Source organism: Rhinoderma darwinii, chromosome 3 (genome assembly GCF_050947455.1).
Source record: "Rhinoderma darwinii isolate aRhiDar2 chromosome 3, aRhiDar2.hap1, whole genome shotgun sequence".
NCBI lineage: Eukaryota > Metazoa > Chordata > Amphibia > Anura > Rhinodermatidae > Rhinoderma > Rhinoderma darwinii.
Window position 1 is genome coordinate 225,919,475 of NC_134689.1, and position 15,065 is coordinate 225,934,539.

Sequence of the window (15,065 nt, forward strand, 5' to 3'; positions counted from 1 at the left end):
TAAAGACCAGCAAGTATTTTAAGTGACCACTCAGTCACACAATTCATTGATAACGGCTGCATGGAGGATTGTTCTCAGGAAAACAGAAACACTTGTACTGGAAACATTTATTCCCATGACTGCAAAATCCAAAGTGTAACAACAGGTGCTGGATCTGGATGTCTAGTTGTGGGCCCATCATTCATGCAGCTGGCACCGTATCTCAGTAGTCATAGATATAATGCACATTAATCTGTACAGATCTGCAAAAACACACACTGCAGGTTTGGTGTAAAGTACTGGGATGAGAGGCTGGGATGAGGGGTGGGAGGGGTAGGACTGTGTCTGCCTCTTTCTCCAGTCTCTCGGAGGCATCTCAGCCAGCTGCAGATTGGCAAGTTCCCACTGTACATGTACAGACCCAGCACTACCACATATGCCAGTCCTCCCTGGGAGAAACACTGCACCCCAAGGATTTAACATGATCTTTCTGATTCGGCTCTGTTTCTGTTTTTCTCTTGTCTTGGGAGATCATGAATCTGGGAATACTGAGAGTAACTTGTTTGAGTTTACAATAACAAATGGCATGGCGGAAAAAGTGAGTACTCATAAAAGTACTGATAAAGGAAAATGAGAGATTTGGTCATTTTGCTTGATCAAATAAATTCAATGCTTGCAATAATAAGACTTGTACATGAGAACATTGTTCATTATGTGTTTAGCTGTCAGGAGGTCAGAATATGTTTTACCGGAAACTCATCATATAAAAATCTGGTTGTACATTGATAAAACATTAAATTCATTATAAAAAATAATACAATGCTTTTTAATATTTTTGTGGTTTTTTAGATTTATTAATCTTGTATATATTTGTTTTTATGACTATGAGCATGTGCATGTTTTTAGTCATGTTTAGAAATTATAAGGAATTATCAATGTGTTAATTGTCTGTCACAGTCACTTCTGACTATACTTGTAATAATTACAAATAAGGAAATGTGCACACCAAATATGATATTTTCATCATTTTATTTATGCTATACAGTCTAATAGTCTTGCGCTTACAGCTCAAGGTGTCTTTCACACGGCAGTACTTTGGTCAGTATTTGTAAGCCAAAACCAGGAATGGGTCCAAAACATGGAACAGATACAATTCTTTCTATGATTTGTCTGGTTTTGGCTTAGAAATACTGATGCAAAATACTGACCAAAATACTGCTGCGCGAAAGTAGCTCAAATGTGGTGGTGTTGCTCTAGCCAAAAAATATTTTACCTCCGGCTTTTACATGCAATCTAATAGATAAAATAATGCTGTTTTAAGGTGAAAATGGGCCTCTGTTCAGCTGCAGAGAATGCACCAATAGTATATCCACCCCTGCTATGCTAGGTGCTCAGCTTTCATAGTGGCTTAAAGGCTATGTAAACCTTTGAAAGGCAATTTTTTTTCTAAATAGCTTTCATAAGAAATTAGTTTTACTTTTTGAGATGCAGCTGCTCTGTATCCTATATATATAGAGCAGCTGTATCTTTCGCTAAATCCTGTTCCCGTCAGGTCCACGGGACTGATGGGTTCAGTGAAAGCAGGATCCACCTGTAATCTATCACATCTAAATTCATAACTTAGATGGGATAGATTACAGGTGGATTCTGCGACCCTCTGACACTGAACCCGTCAGGTCTACGGGACTGATGGATTCAGGTCATAGCGAATTATACAGTCACTCTGTATAGAGTATATAGAGCAGCTGTAACTCAAAAAGTTAAAATAACTTTTATTTTATTTTTAGATATATTAGGTGAATAGAATTCACATTGTTTAAAGGGAACCTGTCAGCAGCATTTCACCTATTGAACTCTCTACTGACCACTCGCTGGCCACTGCTGTCAAAAGTTTAACGCCGTTATCCCCTCTCCTAAACTCCTTCTCCGACCGTAAATAATGGTCTGCAAATATGCCGCGCCTTTAATGGTAATAATCCGGCAGTCTTATTCATTCCTCTTCTTAAGTCCGCCCACCGCTAAAAACTGGCCCACCCTGAATGCCTAAATCTCGTCTGAGATAGCGCGCATGTGCCCGTCATGTATGGTCCGGCACCATTCCCTGCTTCGACCGGGGCCTCAAATCTAGTGGCTGCGCATGCGCCGCCATGGTGTCCAGTTGTGCGCACGCACCAGAACAGGTCAAGCGGGAATTTCGTGTGTGCTGGGGGGAGATGAGGAGATGTCAGTCAAAAGTAAGGAGGTGGGGTTAGCTCGGAAAGGCTTGAGGAATAAAGATATGACTCCTTTCGAACGACGATATGACACTTTTATGCTCATTAGCATACGGCGCGGGAACACTAAAAAATGGAATACTAAAAGGTACAGAGCCTACTTGGAAGATAATTATAGGTTACATAAAAATGATTTTTCACACACTTCCACCATGTATTGTTGGTTTAATAGCTGAAATGCTGGTGACAGGTTCCCTTTAAGGTCTGCTTTTGACGAAGTGAAGAGAATAATATTATAAGAAGATTAGCATTTGGCAAACCAGGTATCTTGATCTCTAGTACTTATACAATATTATTTTGTTTTTGCTTATTTTAATAATCACTCCTGATTCAGTTTGGTTATTATCACATGGGTTATATTCTTAAAATGGTTTACCGCTTTCAACATACTAGAAAAAAAAGGCAGCTTTCAAAATATATCTTATGTCTTGGCTTTCTGCTTTATATGATGCTAGACATTATAATTAAAAAGCAAGAATGCACAAAGCCCATTTTATATACGTAAAACAGAATTGGTGACTTGGTGCTGATAGTATTGAAGCTCCACAGAGTCCTCTGGAATTTGACTGTGTAGCCACTAAGACTTGCTGCTTATCTCTCCATGTTTCTGATAGGAAGCCAGGTCAACTGATCTGTAAAGACTTTCCATAGACTAAAGGCCCTTTTACACCGGCCGACAATCGGCTGGTGCAGTGAGTGCTGATCAACGCGACATCGTTGATCGGTGCTCGTTTGCTCCTGTCACATGGAGCTATGGATGGGGACGATCGCTCGTTATTCCGATCGCTCGTCCCGATACATTAATATCATGTTTACACAGTGAGATGTGCTGCCGACAACGATAATCTTTTACTTTTTTAAAACGATACGACCAGCAGATGATCGAGCGTTTGCTCGTTCATCTGCTGATCGCTGTCCTTTTCACACAGGGAAATTATCGGCAACGAGCGTTCTATGAATGGTCGTCTGCCCGATAACCGTCCTGTGTAAAAACCCCCTTAAGGTCAAAGAATCCACATTTAACAAAAAAAACATATCCATCTTCTCACACTTCTAAAGATAATGCAACTGCACAGAATAAAGGCTATAACCTATAATAGTTGTAGTCTCTTTAATATCATTGATGCTCAATGAACCTGCTACATGTTGAATAGCTCGGGGACGGACATACCATTGGTGTCTCAAAAGCAGCTTTGTACTGTCTATTGGTTTGCATGTAAGGGACTGAGCTAATGCCAATCGCCGATAATTATTGGTGGATTGTTAGGGAGACATAAAGACGGGGAGTTCTTTAATGAGCTATTGGAGAGTAAGGGGCCCAGATATTGTTCTTGCAAACGGGCCCTCTGCTGTCTTTGTCCACTCTGGAATAGCTTAAATGATTCAATTGCCATAAATGTCAGATAGTTGCGGGTCCCCTATCTCTAGAGCAGGTCCCCGTAAACCCCGTTCTACCTTTCACGATTCTCGCTGCCTCCCGGGCCACTTCTTAATTGCCAACCATGTAATCCGAAAACAGCGTAGCTCGCTGAGCTATGCTGTTTCCGTAACTCCCATGGAAGTGAATGGCAGTTACGGAAGCAGCGTAGCACACGTTTTGAAAAACGGCCGCGTAAAAAAGTGCCTGCGAAAAAGAAGTGCATGTCACTTCTTGAGCCATTTTTGGAGCCGTTTTTCATTGACTCTATAGAAAAACAGCTCCAAAAACGGCCGGAAAAAACACTGCAAAATCGCGAGTTGCTCAAAAGAGCTCCGTATTTTCAGATGTTTTTTGCTAAGCGTGTGAACGCAGCCTCAGGGTATGTTAACACACTGAAGGGTGGTATGTTAAGCAGTATGGCTTTATTTTGGTGAAAAAAGTTGTTGTGCATATGTTTATACATATGTTGCCATATATAGTGACCACTTAGCCATGTCTTGTTTTCATTATCAGAAGTAAAAAAAAGTAAAAATTTTCATATGTATTTATTACATTTTGATATTTTTCGATGATTGATTCGTGAATCTGTTTGTATCCGGGCATATCCAAGGGAGGGCTATCGGTACACTTGCCATGGGCGCAGAAGGTGCACAGGGCACAACAGGGACCCCCACACATAAAAAAACAATACCTGCCTGTTATCTATTAGATTAATTCTGTATAGGTCAGTATACTTACCTTCCTCGCTCCCGGCTTCACTTCAACTATGCATGACGACGCACTGTGTCTCGTGGGGAATACAAGGAATTACTATAACATTCATGTCAGGAGGGGTGACAGATGCTCTTTAAATCCAGTGACTCAATGGTGACGCCTCCTCTGATTGTAGAGTTTAACATCCTTTTCTACTTCATCCAACCCAGACCATTATTACAACTTCACCAGAAAACCCCAACCTATATAGCAACACAAATAAATTCAGACCTCAAGCCTGAACCATAAATTAATTTAGATTCCAGGCCAAATCCCTAAATAGATTAGGACCTCAGACTAGACCCCTAAATAGATTCAGACTCCAGGCCGGGCCCCAAATAGAATTTAGACCTCAGACCGGACCCCCTAAATAAATTCAGACTCCAGACCCCTAAATTATTTTAGACCCCAGACCAGACCCCTTAATTAATTCTGACCCTGGAACAGACCTCTAAATTAATTTATATCCCAGACTTTTAAATTTATTCAGACCCCAGATCAGACCTTTAAATTATTCCAGATTCCACACAAGACCCGTAAATGAATTCAGATCCCAAACCAGCCTCCTAAATTCTGACTCCACACCCCTCTATATTCTTATTCTTCTCACTCCCTGGCTCCTCTTTAGCTCCCGACACAGCAGCACACATGGTCTTAATGCTGGTAATGAGAGCCTGGGAGTGGGGAATTAAGTAGTTTTTAGCAGCTATCAATTGGATAAATCCAATAGATAGCTGCTGATGAAATAAATTCGCACAGTGGTCTAGGGAATATGATTTCTCCATCGCCCCTACTGTAAATCAGCCCCTGTGCCAAACTGAATTTTTGCCCTGGGTGAAGAAAAGCATAGCTACATATCTGCGTTGTATAGTATAGAATTAGAGCTTCACCTGCTTACTGTTTACTTAGATTTTAGAACTCTTAGAGGGACACAGAACACTTTATGCTCAACTGCAAAAATTTGATTTGAGCTCTTAAAGAGGTACTTAAAGCCTCAAAAGTTTCTGTCACTGCCAAAGTCTTTAAATGGAGCTGCAGGGTGTATGCTCGGTACCCGCTCTATTAAAGTGTAGCTAAACGTTTGAAAAACTTCTGACATGTCATAGTGACATGTCAGAAGTTTGGATTGGTGGGGGTCCAAGCACTGAGACCCCCACCAATCGCTAGAACGAGGCAGCTGAAGTGCTCGTGTGAGCGCTCAGCTGCTTCGCGTCTGTTCGGCTGTTTCCGGAAATAAATGTATCAGTGTACGGACTCAATAGAAAGTCTCCGATACATTGGCTTTCCGGAAAAAGCCGAACAGACACGAAGTTTCTAACGTTTAGCTACACTTTAAACTCTTTCTGGAAAGTGGTCTTGATGCTGGGGGAAATGGAGGACATGGGACTCCAATTCTGGCTATCTAACAGTAATGCAGTCGATAGGTGATAACTTGTTACAACCAGAACACCCCTTTAATAGAAGATAATTCAAATAGTGTCAATCAATGTGGATGGAACATTTTAGAGGAGTTACATTCACAGTTGTACTCTGCTATCTCTAAAATGTTGGATATCAGATAATATCGCCTAATGAATTTTACTTTACGACTTCAATGTCCACTTCAAAGTGAATCTTCACTTCTAAGTGCTTATATAGATTTGTAATAAAAGTCTGCAAACACATAAGCGGAAATGTTCAACTGAATAAGGTTTGACTTTGATGCAATATTTCTACTACCCTCAAGCTGCTTCTTATCAGTATTGTCACTACTTTTTAAATAGTAATAGCTATGAACATTTCATAACCTTGCCATTAAGAGTTAAATATTTGTAGCATTGATGGGGCCCATGAGAGCCTCTAGGATGTGAATCATAAAAAAACATTGGCCTGTAAGGATAGTCCCCTTTCTTGTACATTGTAGAGGATTCCTTGCGGTTGTCCTCTAGGTTATTATTTGGACAGGATGTATATCTGGGTGCCTTTTGGAATCCACAATAAAACTATCTCCTGTGTAAGAACCTGAGTCATAGAATCTTAGAAACACATCCCGCAGCAAATTTTCCATATGAATACCCAACCCTAACTACACCCTTTTTTTATCCTGCCCAGTCCTATTTATAACCTTTAGCCAATTCTGTGTTCTAAACTCTGTATTATGAGTGTGATGCCATTGACACCCCTGACCCTATACCATTGTGCCCATCACACCACCCAATTACATACAATATTGTGCCAGTCATATAGCAGAGCTATTGTGTGCTTACACAGTAGTTACTTCTACAACAATATCCATTAAATCTGCTATCCATAGCAGTGTGTATAGAAATATACCAGATAAAGTGACCCAATAATGCAATACGCTTTTCTCGTCCATGGTCCTGCTCTCTACTGTACTCCATCTGGAAGTTACATATAGCTATTTTTTCCTGTCATTCTCTACAGTCAGAGATGGGTCACAGATGTGTATTCTCCGGCAGTGTCAGGAATCTAGGATTGTCTGAATGATTGACGCTTGCTATGTGGGTTGGGTAGTAGGGAGCCATATGATAGAGGCCTATGAGCCACCCTTTGTTACCAATCATGCCCACCATGATGTCATTGGATGCTGACGGGAATAACATAACAAAAGACATACATGTTAAGTGATAATATATTATCCTATTTATCAATACATTGGGTATAAGAATCATAAATACTTGGCATGAATAAAGTTTTGAGACATATCATAGCATGTAAAATATTTATGTAATATTTTAATATGCACTTTTTATTAAAATTGTGGTCGTAACTGGTGAGAAAATTTGGGAGATGTGTTGCTCGTTCATCGGATGATTCTTGCCCTGTTTACACAGGGCAATGATTGGGAGCGAGCGTTCTGTGAACGCTCGTTTGCCCGATAGTTGGCCCGTGTTAAAGGGCCTTCAGCATCTGCCATGGTCTTTAATGTGATTAATAACTGGAAGTTTGTGTTTAGTAAAGTGTCTACTTCCACAACTACAACTTTATCTTGATCTTGATATCTTGAGCTCCTAAAAGTTTTAAATATATGTCTGTGAAAGTGTGGTGCATTTCATCAATGGTACCAAGATCCAGCGTGCCATGTAAGCCTAAGATATGTGTTCAGTTCTTGACACAATGAGATAGACTGGTATGTGGTTCTCTAGAAATGTTCTGTGTGGTTTATTTTCCGGTCATGGTTTGATTGACTTCTTCATTTTCTTCCCAGCTGAGTCTCATTGTTGCCAAAATAAACTGGCTCTCGCACAATTCAATGGACGATGAATATAGTGAAGATTTTACATTGTTTTTTTTTCAGCATCTTTTGTGCTGTATTGTGTTACACACTGGAACCTTGATATTCCCATTGTTTTATTATTTTGTACTTGACCAATAAAGGTGGCAGCAGATTATATGAAACAGAACACCTAAATACTTCTCATATTAATTGATGTAGTTATTTCATATTTTTACAGCATTATTGGAAATACAGCATTACTAGGATTTTTAGCCAGGAACAGTCCAGTAGTTAAACCCCTTTCCATATACTCTATTAGGTCATATTATGATAATACAGCGAGGTCTCCTATTTGGCATCCTCTACTACACATCCAAAGTGATTAACCTCTTAAGGTGAACATAGAAATTAGGTAATTTTAGAGCCAATGAGGGAGTCACAGCTTGTGAGCCTCTTTCAGAAATAAGACTCCTGTAGACTACACTTTTTACTTGATTTAAGATGATGTCACTGATCATAGCTCTAGTAGAGAATCACTAAAAAGAAGCAGTGAAGGGAAACTCAAGAAAACACTTAGGCCTCATGTACACATCCATCACCATTTTCACGGACGTTTTTCCATGGATCTGTGTGTCCGTGATTCGATCAGTGTGCTTCCCATGTGTACTCCGTGTACACTTCCGTGTTTCAATTTCCGAGAGGAAACTGAAACCCGTTCACACTATGTACACGATATTGTGAGTACCGCACATGCTATTCCCTGTCCAGCGGCTGTCACTGTCCAGGGTGCTGAAAGAGTTACTGCCGATCAGTGCAGCCCTTTAACTCTTTCAGCACCCTGGACAGAGACTACCGCTGGACAGGGAATACCATGTGCGGCACTCACAATACAGATAATTAATGTTTCATTTTAAAAAAACTGCAACAAAAAAAAAGTTACTACTTACCCAGAACTCCCTGCTTGCCTGCTTCTTCCTCAAGTCCGGCCCCCTGAGATGACGTTTCAGACTATGTGACCGCTGCAGCCAATCACAGGCTGCAGTGGTCACATGGACTGCCGCGTCAGCCAGGGAGGTCGGACTGGATGTCAGAAGAGGGACGCGTCACCAAGACAATGGCCGGGGTATGTATGAACTTATTTTTCTTTCTATCGCTGCGTTCCCACACTGATCAGCAGCCTATTCTCTCTATCAGTGCTGATAGAGAGAAGGGGCTGCCGATTAGTGCAGTGCAATATCTGTCTCTATGTGTACCGCTGCCCGCCCGGCCGTTGCTAGGCAACAGCTCCGTCACACACGGACGGCACACAGATGCCTTCCGTGTGCTTTCAGTTTTTTTGACGGACCCGTTGACTTGTATGGGTCACATGGTCACGGAATCTCGGACAAAAGTAGGACATGTTTGTCGGAACGGAACAACGGGACCGTCAAAAAAACTGAAGTGTGCATGGCCCCATTGAAATGAATGGGTCAGGGTGATAGCCATAAAAAAAAATGGCTAATACCCTGAAGGAAAAGATTGAAGTGGGCATGAGGCCTTAGAGTAGTCAAACTTTGGTGTGACAACCTCAAGAGGTCGTAAAGGCAAATACCACTGACAATATTTAAAGAAGCTCTATCACCGGTTTATAAGTGCCCTATCTCAAACCTAATCTGATAGGTGCTGTAAAGTAGATAACAGCAGTTTGTTGTTGTTTTTTCAAAAACTTTTATTATTGACGGAGTTATGACTATTTTTAGTCTTATGCTAATTTCTTCCTGAATGCCCAACTGGGCGTTTTTTTTTTTTTAAACTTTTGAGCAAGTGGGCGTTGTAAAGAGAAGTGTATGACACTGACCAATCAGTGTCATACACTTCTCTTCATTCATTCAGACGCTGTGTTGTCTCTTACTCCCACATTAACTTTACCGGAGTGTCGGGAGATTGACCAGACATCGCCTCCAGCCAGGAAACAAAAAGTAGTCATAACTCTGTCACAAATAAAAAATAAATAAAAAAAAAACAAAAAACTTTTGTTATCTACATTACAGTGACTATCAGATTAGGTAGAAGATAGGGCACTTATAAACTGGTGACAGAGCCTCTTTAACACAGGACGAGACCTTTATCTCATGATTAATGGAATTGGGAGTTATCATTAATATAGTGCTAAATGATGTTCAATTGATCCAGGGAAATTATCTGATTGTTCTGTGGGGTCAGGAAGGATTTTTTCTTCTCACAGTTGGTCAGGGGGTTTTGCTTTGCTAGGTCTGAGAAAGGGTGAACTTAATGGATGAGCGTCTTTTTACAGGCTAAGTAAGTATTTAACCAAGGTAAGCAACTGTGCTTTGTTGATGCGTTGGATGTACCATCTTAATTTTCAAAAGGTTGGAAACAATGACATCTGTCATGATTTACATTGTGCGATAAATCTAGATTTAATATCAGAACACATTTCAGGAATGCACTAGAATCAAATTATGGGAAAACTCATTAGACTTCACACCATCATTTTTCTCAGCTTAGAAATACCTGACATCTTTAACTGCTACTTGAATTAACAAATTTTCCTTAATAATAGTCCATGATAATAATGTTTTGTTTTCTAAACTATAGGTTGGATCCCGGTTTCCAAGGCAAGTTCCATATGCATCAAGGAGGGTAAGTGTCACTAAGCTTATTTTAATCATATACAATGAGAGGCAGTTTAGGTTGGCTGCATATATGGCCATGTTAACCAGAGCATCATGCTTCCATTCTTAATGGATCTCTTTTTAATGGATCTAAATACAAAGCACGGTAGATGATAATGGATATATCTATTTCAATCCACTTTGCTATTGACTTTAATAGTAAAAGAATTAGGTTATGCTATTATGCTTATTAAAAAATGTTTCTTGATAAAACAGAGACTAAAGGCCCTTTTACACCGGATGATGATCGGCCGGTGCAGCGAGCAACGATCAACGAGACATCGTTGATCAGCACTCGTTTGCTCCTGTCACACTGAGCTATGGATGGGGACGAGCGGTCGTTACTCCGATCACTCGTCCCAATACATTATTATTATGTCGGCAGCGCGTCTCCCTGACAACATATTATATTTTACTTTTTTTAAACGATACGACCAGCAGAAGATTGAACGTTTGCTCGTTCATCTGCTGATCACTGCCCTGTTTACACAGGGAAATTATCAGCAACGAGCGATCTATGAACGCTCGTCTGCACGATGATCGCCCAGTGTAAAACCCCCTTAACTGATGCCAACTGATAACAGAAACATTAATGTTAAATAAGATAAAATGTATTTTCATTTACAGGAAATCAGGCCCTTGGTTACTGACTTCACTGTGAAATCTACTATTATTTCGCGCTATGCCTTCACTGCGGTATCATGCACTATGTTGAATAGGGCTGTAGAGGCGAAGGAGGTTGTTTTCCAGATGCAGATCCCAGCTGCAGCCTTTGTCTCCAACTTCACCATGTAAGAAACTATTACAATGTACTGCGATAACAATAAGTTGATGATGTAACTAAGCTTAAAGTGGGTCCTAAGAAGGTGTATGGCCTCTGCAGGTTTGTTGCAAAAGAGATAAAATGGATTTAGATGTTTTGAAATGTCACATTCTTTGTAATCACCTATCATAAACTAGGAGCGTTGTGGGGGTCTTAAAAGATTAGGGGCACAAGCCCCAATGTACGTGTCTGGCCCCCTAAACAATTTTTATACATATACATATATATATATATATATATATATATATATATATATATATATATATATATATATATATATATATCAAAGACAGCATAGCTATTAGACAACTTTTATAATACATGACAGGCTTGGATACACTACCTCAGTAGTACACTGTCCTTGGATACTATTTTGTAATGAAAATCAGTGCAATAATTTTCCTCATCACTAATCTATGTATTATTGTGTGCCTCTAAATAATACAATTGTACAGCTCCAAAGTAATACCACTATACCAAGACCAAGTAACATCATACAGTGATTAAATATTACCTCCACACTGTTACTGATTTTAAAAAACCACTATAGAAGACTAATATTATCAATAGTACCACTATATAAGGGCCAAATAATGCAGCCACACCATGATCACATTTTATCACTACATAGTGAATTAAATAAAAATAAAAAACACTATTATAGAAAGACCAATGTTACTACCATATAGTGACCACATAGTAGTAGATACCAGTTCTACATACGCATTCTCTAGACCGTATATGTGATTAAACTTCCCATCTTTTCAATCTAATCCAGACGCCCATGAGGACTTCTCCCGGCCACCAACAATTCTTTTGCGCATTGCTGCTCCAGGGGCCTCCATTACCGTATCTGCACTGTCCCTGCTCCCAAATACTGTACTTCAGAAATAATGGGGTCATAACTATGTTACCCCAAAAATAATAGTGCTACTTAGATAGTGTGTTATAAAACAATTGAGCCAGATAGCTAGTGCACCAAAAATAATAGTGCCAAATAGTGCCCCATAGTGTGCCGCAGTCAGTAGTGGTGCCCCAGATGGTAATTATGCCCCACTTGTTGCACCATACAGTAAAAGTGCCCCCGTTTATGCCCCACACAGTAATAGTGCCCCATTTAGGACCCCCACAATAATAGTACTCCTCTTAGTTCCCCACACAGTAATATTGCCCCCACACAATAAGCCTCATATCATGTAATAATGCCTCCTTTGTGCCCCCTAAATAGTATTATTGCCCTCTTTGTGCTCCCACATAGTAATAATGCCCCCTTTCTACCCCAACACAGTAATAATGACTCTTTTTTGCCCCCTACACAGTAATATTGTTCCTATAAGCGGAGCGGCTAAGGCTTCTTCTGGCTTGTAATGCAGTGACGCAGTAAAGTCTTCGCCGGGCCGCTCAGCTCCTTTGTGTGGTTTTGGAGTTTCATAGGCTTTAGGCATAAGGTGGCCTATCGCATATGAGAGAATGGCGGTATGGCTGCAGAGGTTTCAAGGAGCAGGGAGCCAGGGAAGACGCGGATACAGTTGAAAGTGGATCTGGAGAACGAGGCCAAGTGCTAGCGACACCAGTGCCACATACATCTATTTTTTATAATTATATTTACAACAAAATTTTCCCTTGTGTGATACTTATATTGATACACATTGCAGGATTATTGGAGGCAGGACTTATCACAGTGAAGTCACATGGAGGAAGATTGGAGATAACAATATACAAGATTATGATAAAGTTGTTGGTGAAACTGGGTAAGTAGGAATTTAGGATTTTACATCTAGATTCCAGCATAATAATACTACAGTACATTTTATGGAATTCTGTTTTTATTTGACTTAGGCTTCATAACTGCCCAGTGGCGGATTAAGTGTACCATGGGCCCTGGACTGTTGACACAACTTGGGCCCCCTTCTTTCCCCTCACACGCAATTCAACCCCCCAACCCGCTGACACTGTACCCATCAGTGCCACTGACCTGACGGATAAAAGGCTTTAGCACTAGATACAGCTGCTCTGTATTCATGATATAAAGCAGCTGTATCTCAAAAAGTAAAAATCATTTTTAATAAAAAGTATTTAGAAAGTTGCACCAAACACTCTGATACACTGTTTTATTAAATAAAATAAAAAATTCTAATAATAATAATTAAAAAAAATAAAAAATTGTAACACCTCTCTTTAAAGTGTAACTAAACTTGTAAAAAACTTTTGACATGTCATAGGGATATGTCAGAACTTTTAATCAGTGGGGGGTCCCGCAGCACTGAGACCCCTACCGATCTTTAAAGTGAATCGACAGAAGCGCTCGGTTGAATGCTGTGCCGCTTCGTTTCACTATGACATGTCAGAAGTTTTTTCGAAGTTTAGTTACACTTTAAAGGGGTTTCCCATGAGGGACATCTATGACATATCCACAGGATATGTCATAAATGTCAGATAGATGCGGGTCCCACCTCTGGGACCCGCACCTATATCTAGAAATGGGCCCTCTAAACCCTGTTCTACCTCTTTCTGCTCTGCTCTCGCTGCCTCCCAGCCACTTCCTGACTACGCTGTTTTCGTATCTCCCTACAATGAAGTCAGAAAGTGGCCGGGAGGCAGCGGGAGCAGAAAAAGGTAGAACAGGGTTTGGGGGGCCCCGTTCTAGAGATAGGTGCGGGTCCCAGAGGTGGGACCCGCATCTATCTGACATTTATGACATATCCTGTGGATATGTCATAAATGTCCCTCATGGGAAAACCCCTTTAAGGAGTCAGACACCCCTCCCCTTGTAGCAAAATAACTACTGAGAGCTGTAGGGGGCGGGGATTATATTGCAAGGGGAGGTCAGATTGTCTAACTGACCGCTGGGGGCTCTAAAGGGGGGGTCTGAGTGTCTGACTGATGTCTCTGTGGGGGGATATACCTCCCATAGAGACCTCAGCAGTTAGTCGCTCAAATCCCCCTATAAAAAAATTAAAAAAATGTTGGTCCGCTCACCACTTGATGCAGATAACGCACGTCTCTGTTATAGATCGGTGCTTTGGAAAGGAAATCTACGTCAGAGGTAGATAGGGATCCAGATAAGTTAGAGATGGGTCCAGCACAAAATGTATTAAAAATTCAGTGCTGCTTTATTGGTATCAAAATATCAAACAAATAAATAAAATCCTGGCCACAGAACCTCTCGCTTTTTAGTCATAGCTACTCTGCTAATGTGTACGGTCTGATTTATTGATCAGGTGTTAGAAAGGCATGTGACTAGATTGTGGAACAGGTAGTGAATACATAATGTAATTAATGGTATATCACGTATATTGAACGTAAGTGTTGTAAATTGCTAATATAGAAATAATTAGTTACGATGGAACTAGGCACTGATCGCGAGAAACACTACGTACCTGAATGACTCTAAAGGACATTCTCAGATTACAATACATAGGCTGTACCACGAGACCCTTGAAAATACACATTTCAGAATATCTGATGGATATATAGTATCCGAAAAAGCACAATGTCTCTGGAGCTTCTAAACACTTTTTAGATACACACAATGGGAATGTAATTTCCTTTAGAGTCATTCCGATAGAAAGGGTATTTAAAGAGGCTCTGTCACCACATTATAAGTGCCCTATCTCCTATATAAGGAGATCGGCGCTATAATGTAGGTGACAGCAGTGCTTTTTATTTAAAAAAAACGATCTGTTTTCACCACTTTATTAGCGATTTTAGATTTATGCTAATGAGTTGCTTAATGCCCAAGTGGGCATGTTTTTACTTTAGACCAAGTGGGCGTTGTACAGAGGAGTGTATGACGCTGACCAATCAGCGTCATGCACTCCTCTCCATTCATTTACTCAGCACATAGGGATCCTGCTAGATCCTTATGTGCTGTCTTATACTAACACAGTAACAATACTGAAGTGTTTAGACAGTGAATAAACAT

At 40.4% G+C, this 15,065-nt stretch overlaps 1 protein-coding gene across 1 annotated transcript in view; it reads left to right on the forward strand.

Annotated features, from left to right (window-relative positions):
• Positions 1 to 351: 351 nt before the first annotated feature.
• The window catches only part of ITIH5 (inter-alpha-trypsin inhibitor heavy chain 5), an 80,099-nt gene continuing 65,385 nt past the window's right edge, over positions 352 to 15,065 (forward strand). Inside the window, exons 1-4 of the mRNA XM_075857471.1 lie at positions 352 to 577; positions 10,241 to 10,285; positions 10,945 to 11,108; positions 12,796 to 12,891. Of these exons, the coding sequence (XP_075713586.1) occupies positions 416 to 577; positions 10,241 to 10,285; positions 10,945 to 11,108; positions 12,796 to 12,891 (467 nt within the window). The 5' untranslated portion in view covers positions 352 to 415. The remainder of the gene's footprint in view (positions 578 to 10,240; positions 10,286 to 10,944; positions 11,109 to 12,795; positions 12,892 to 15,065) is intronic.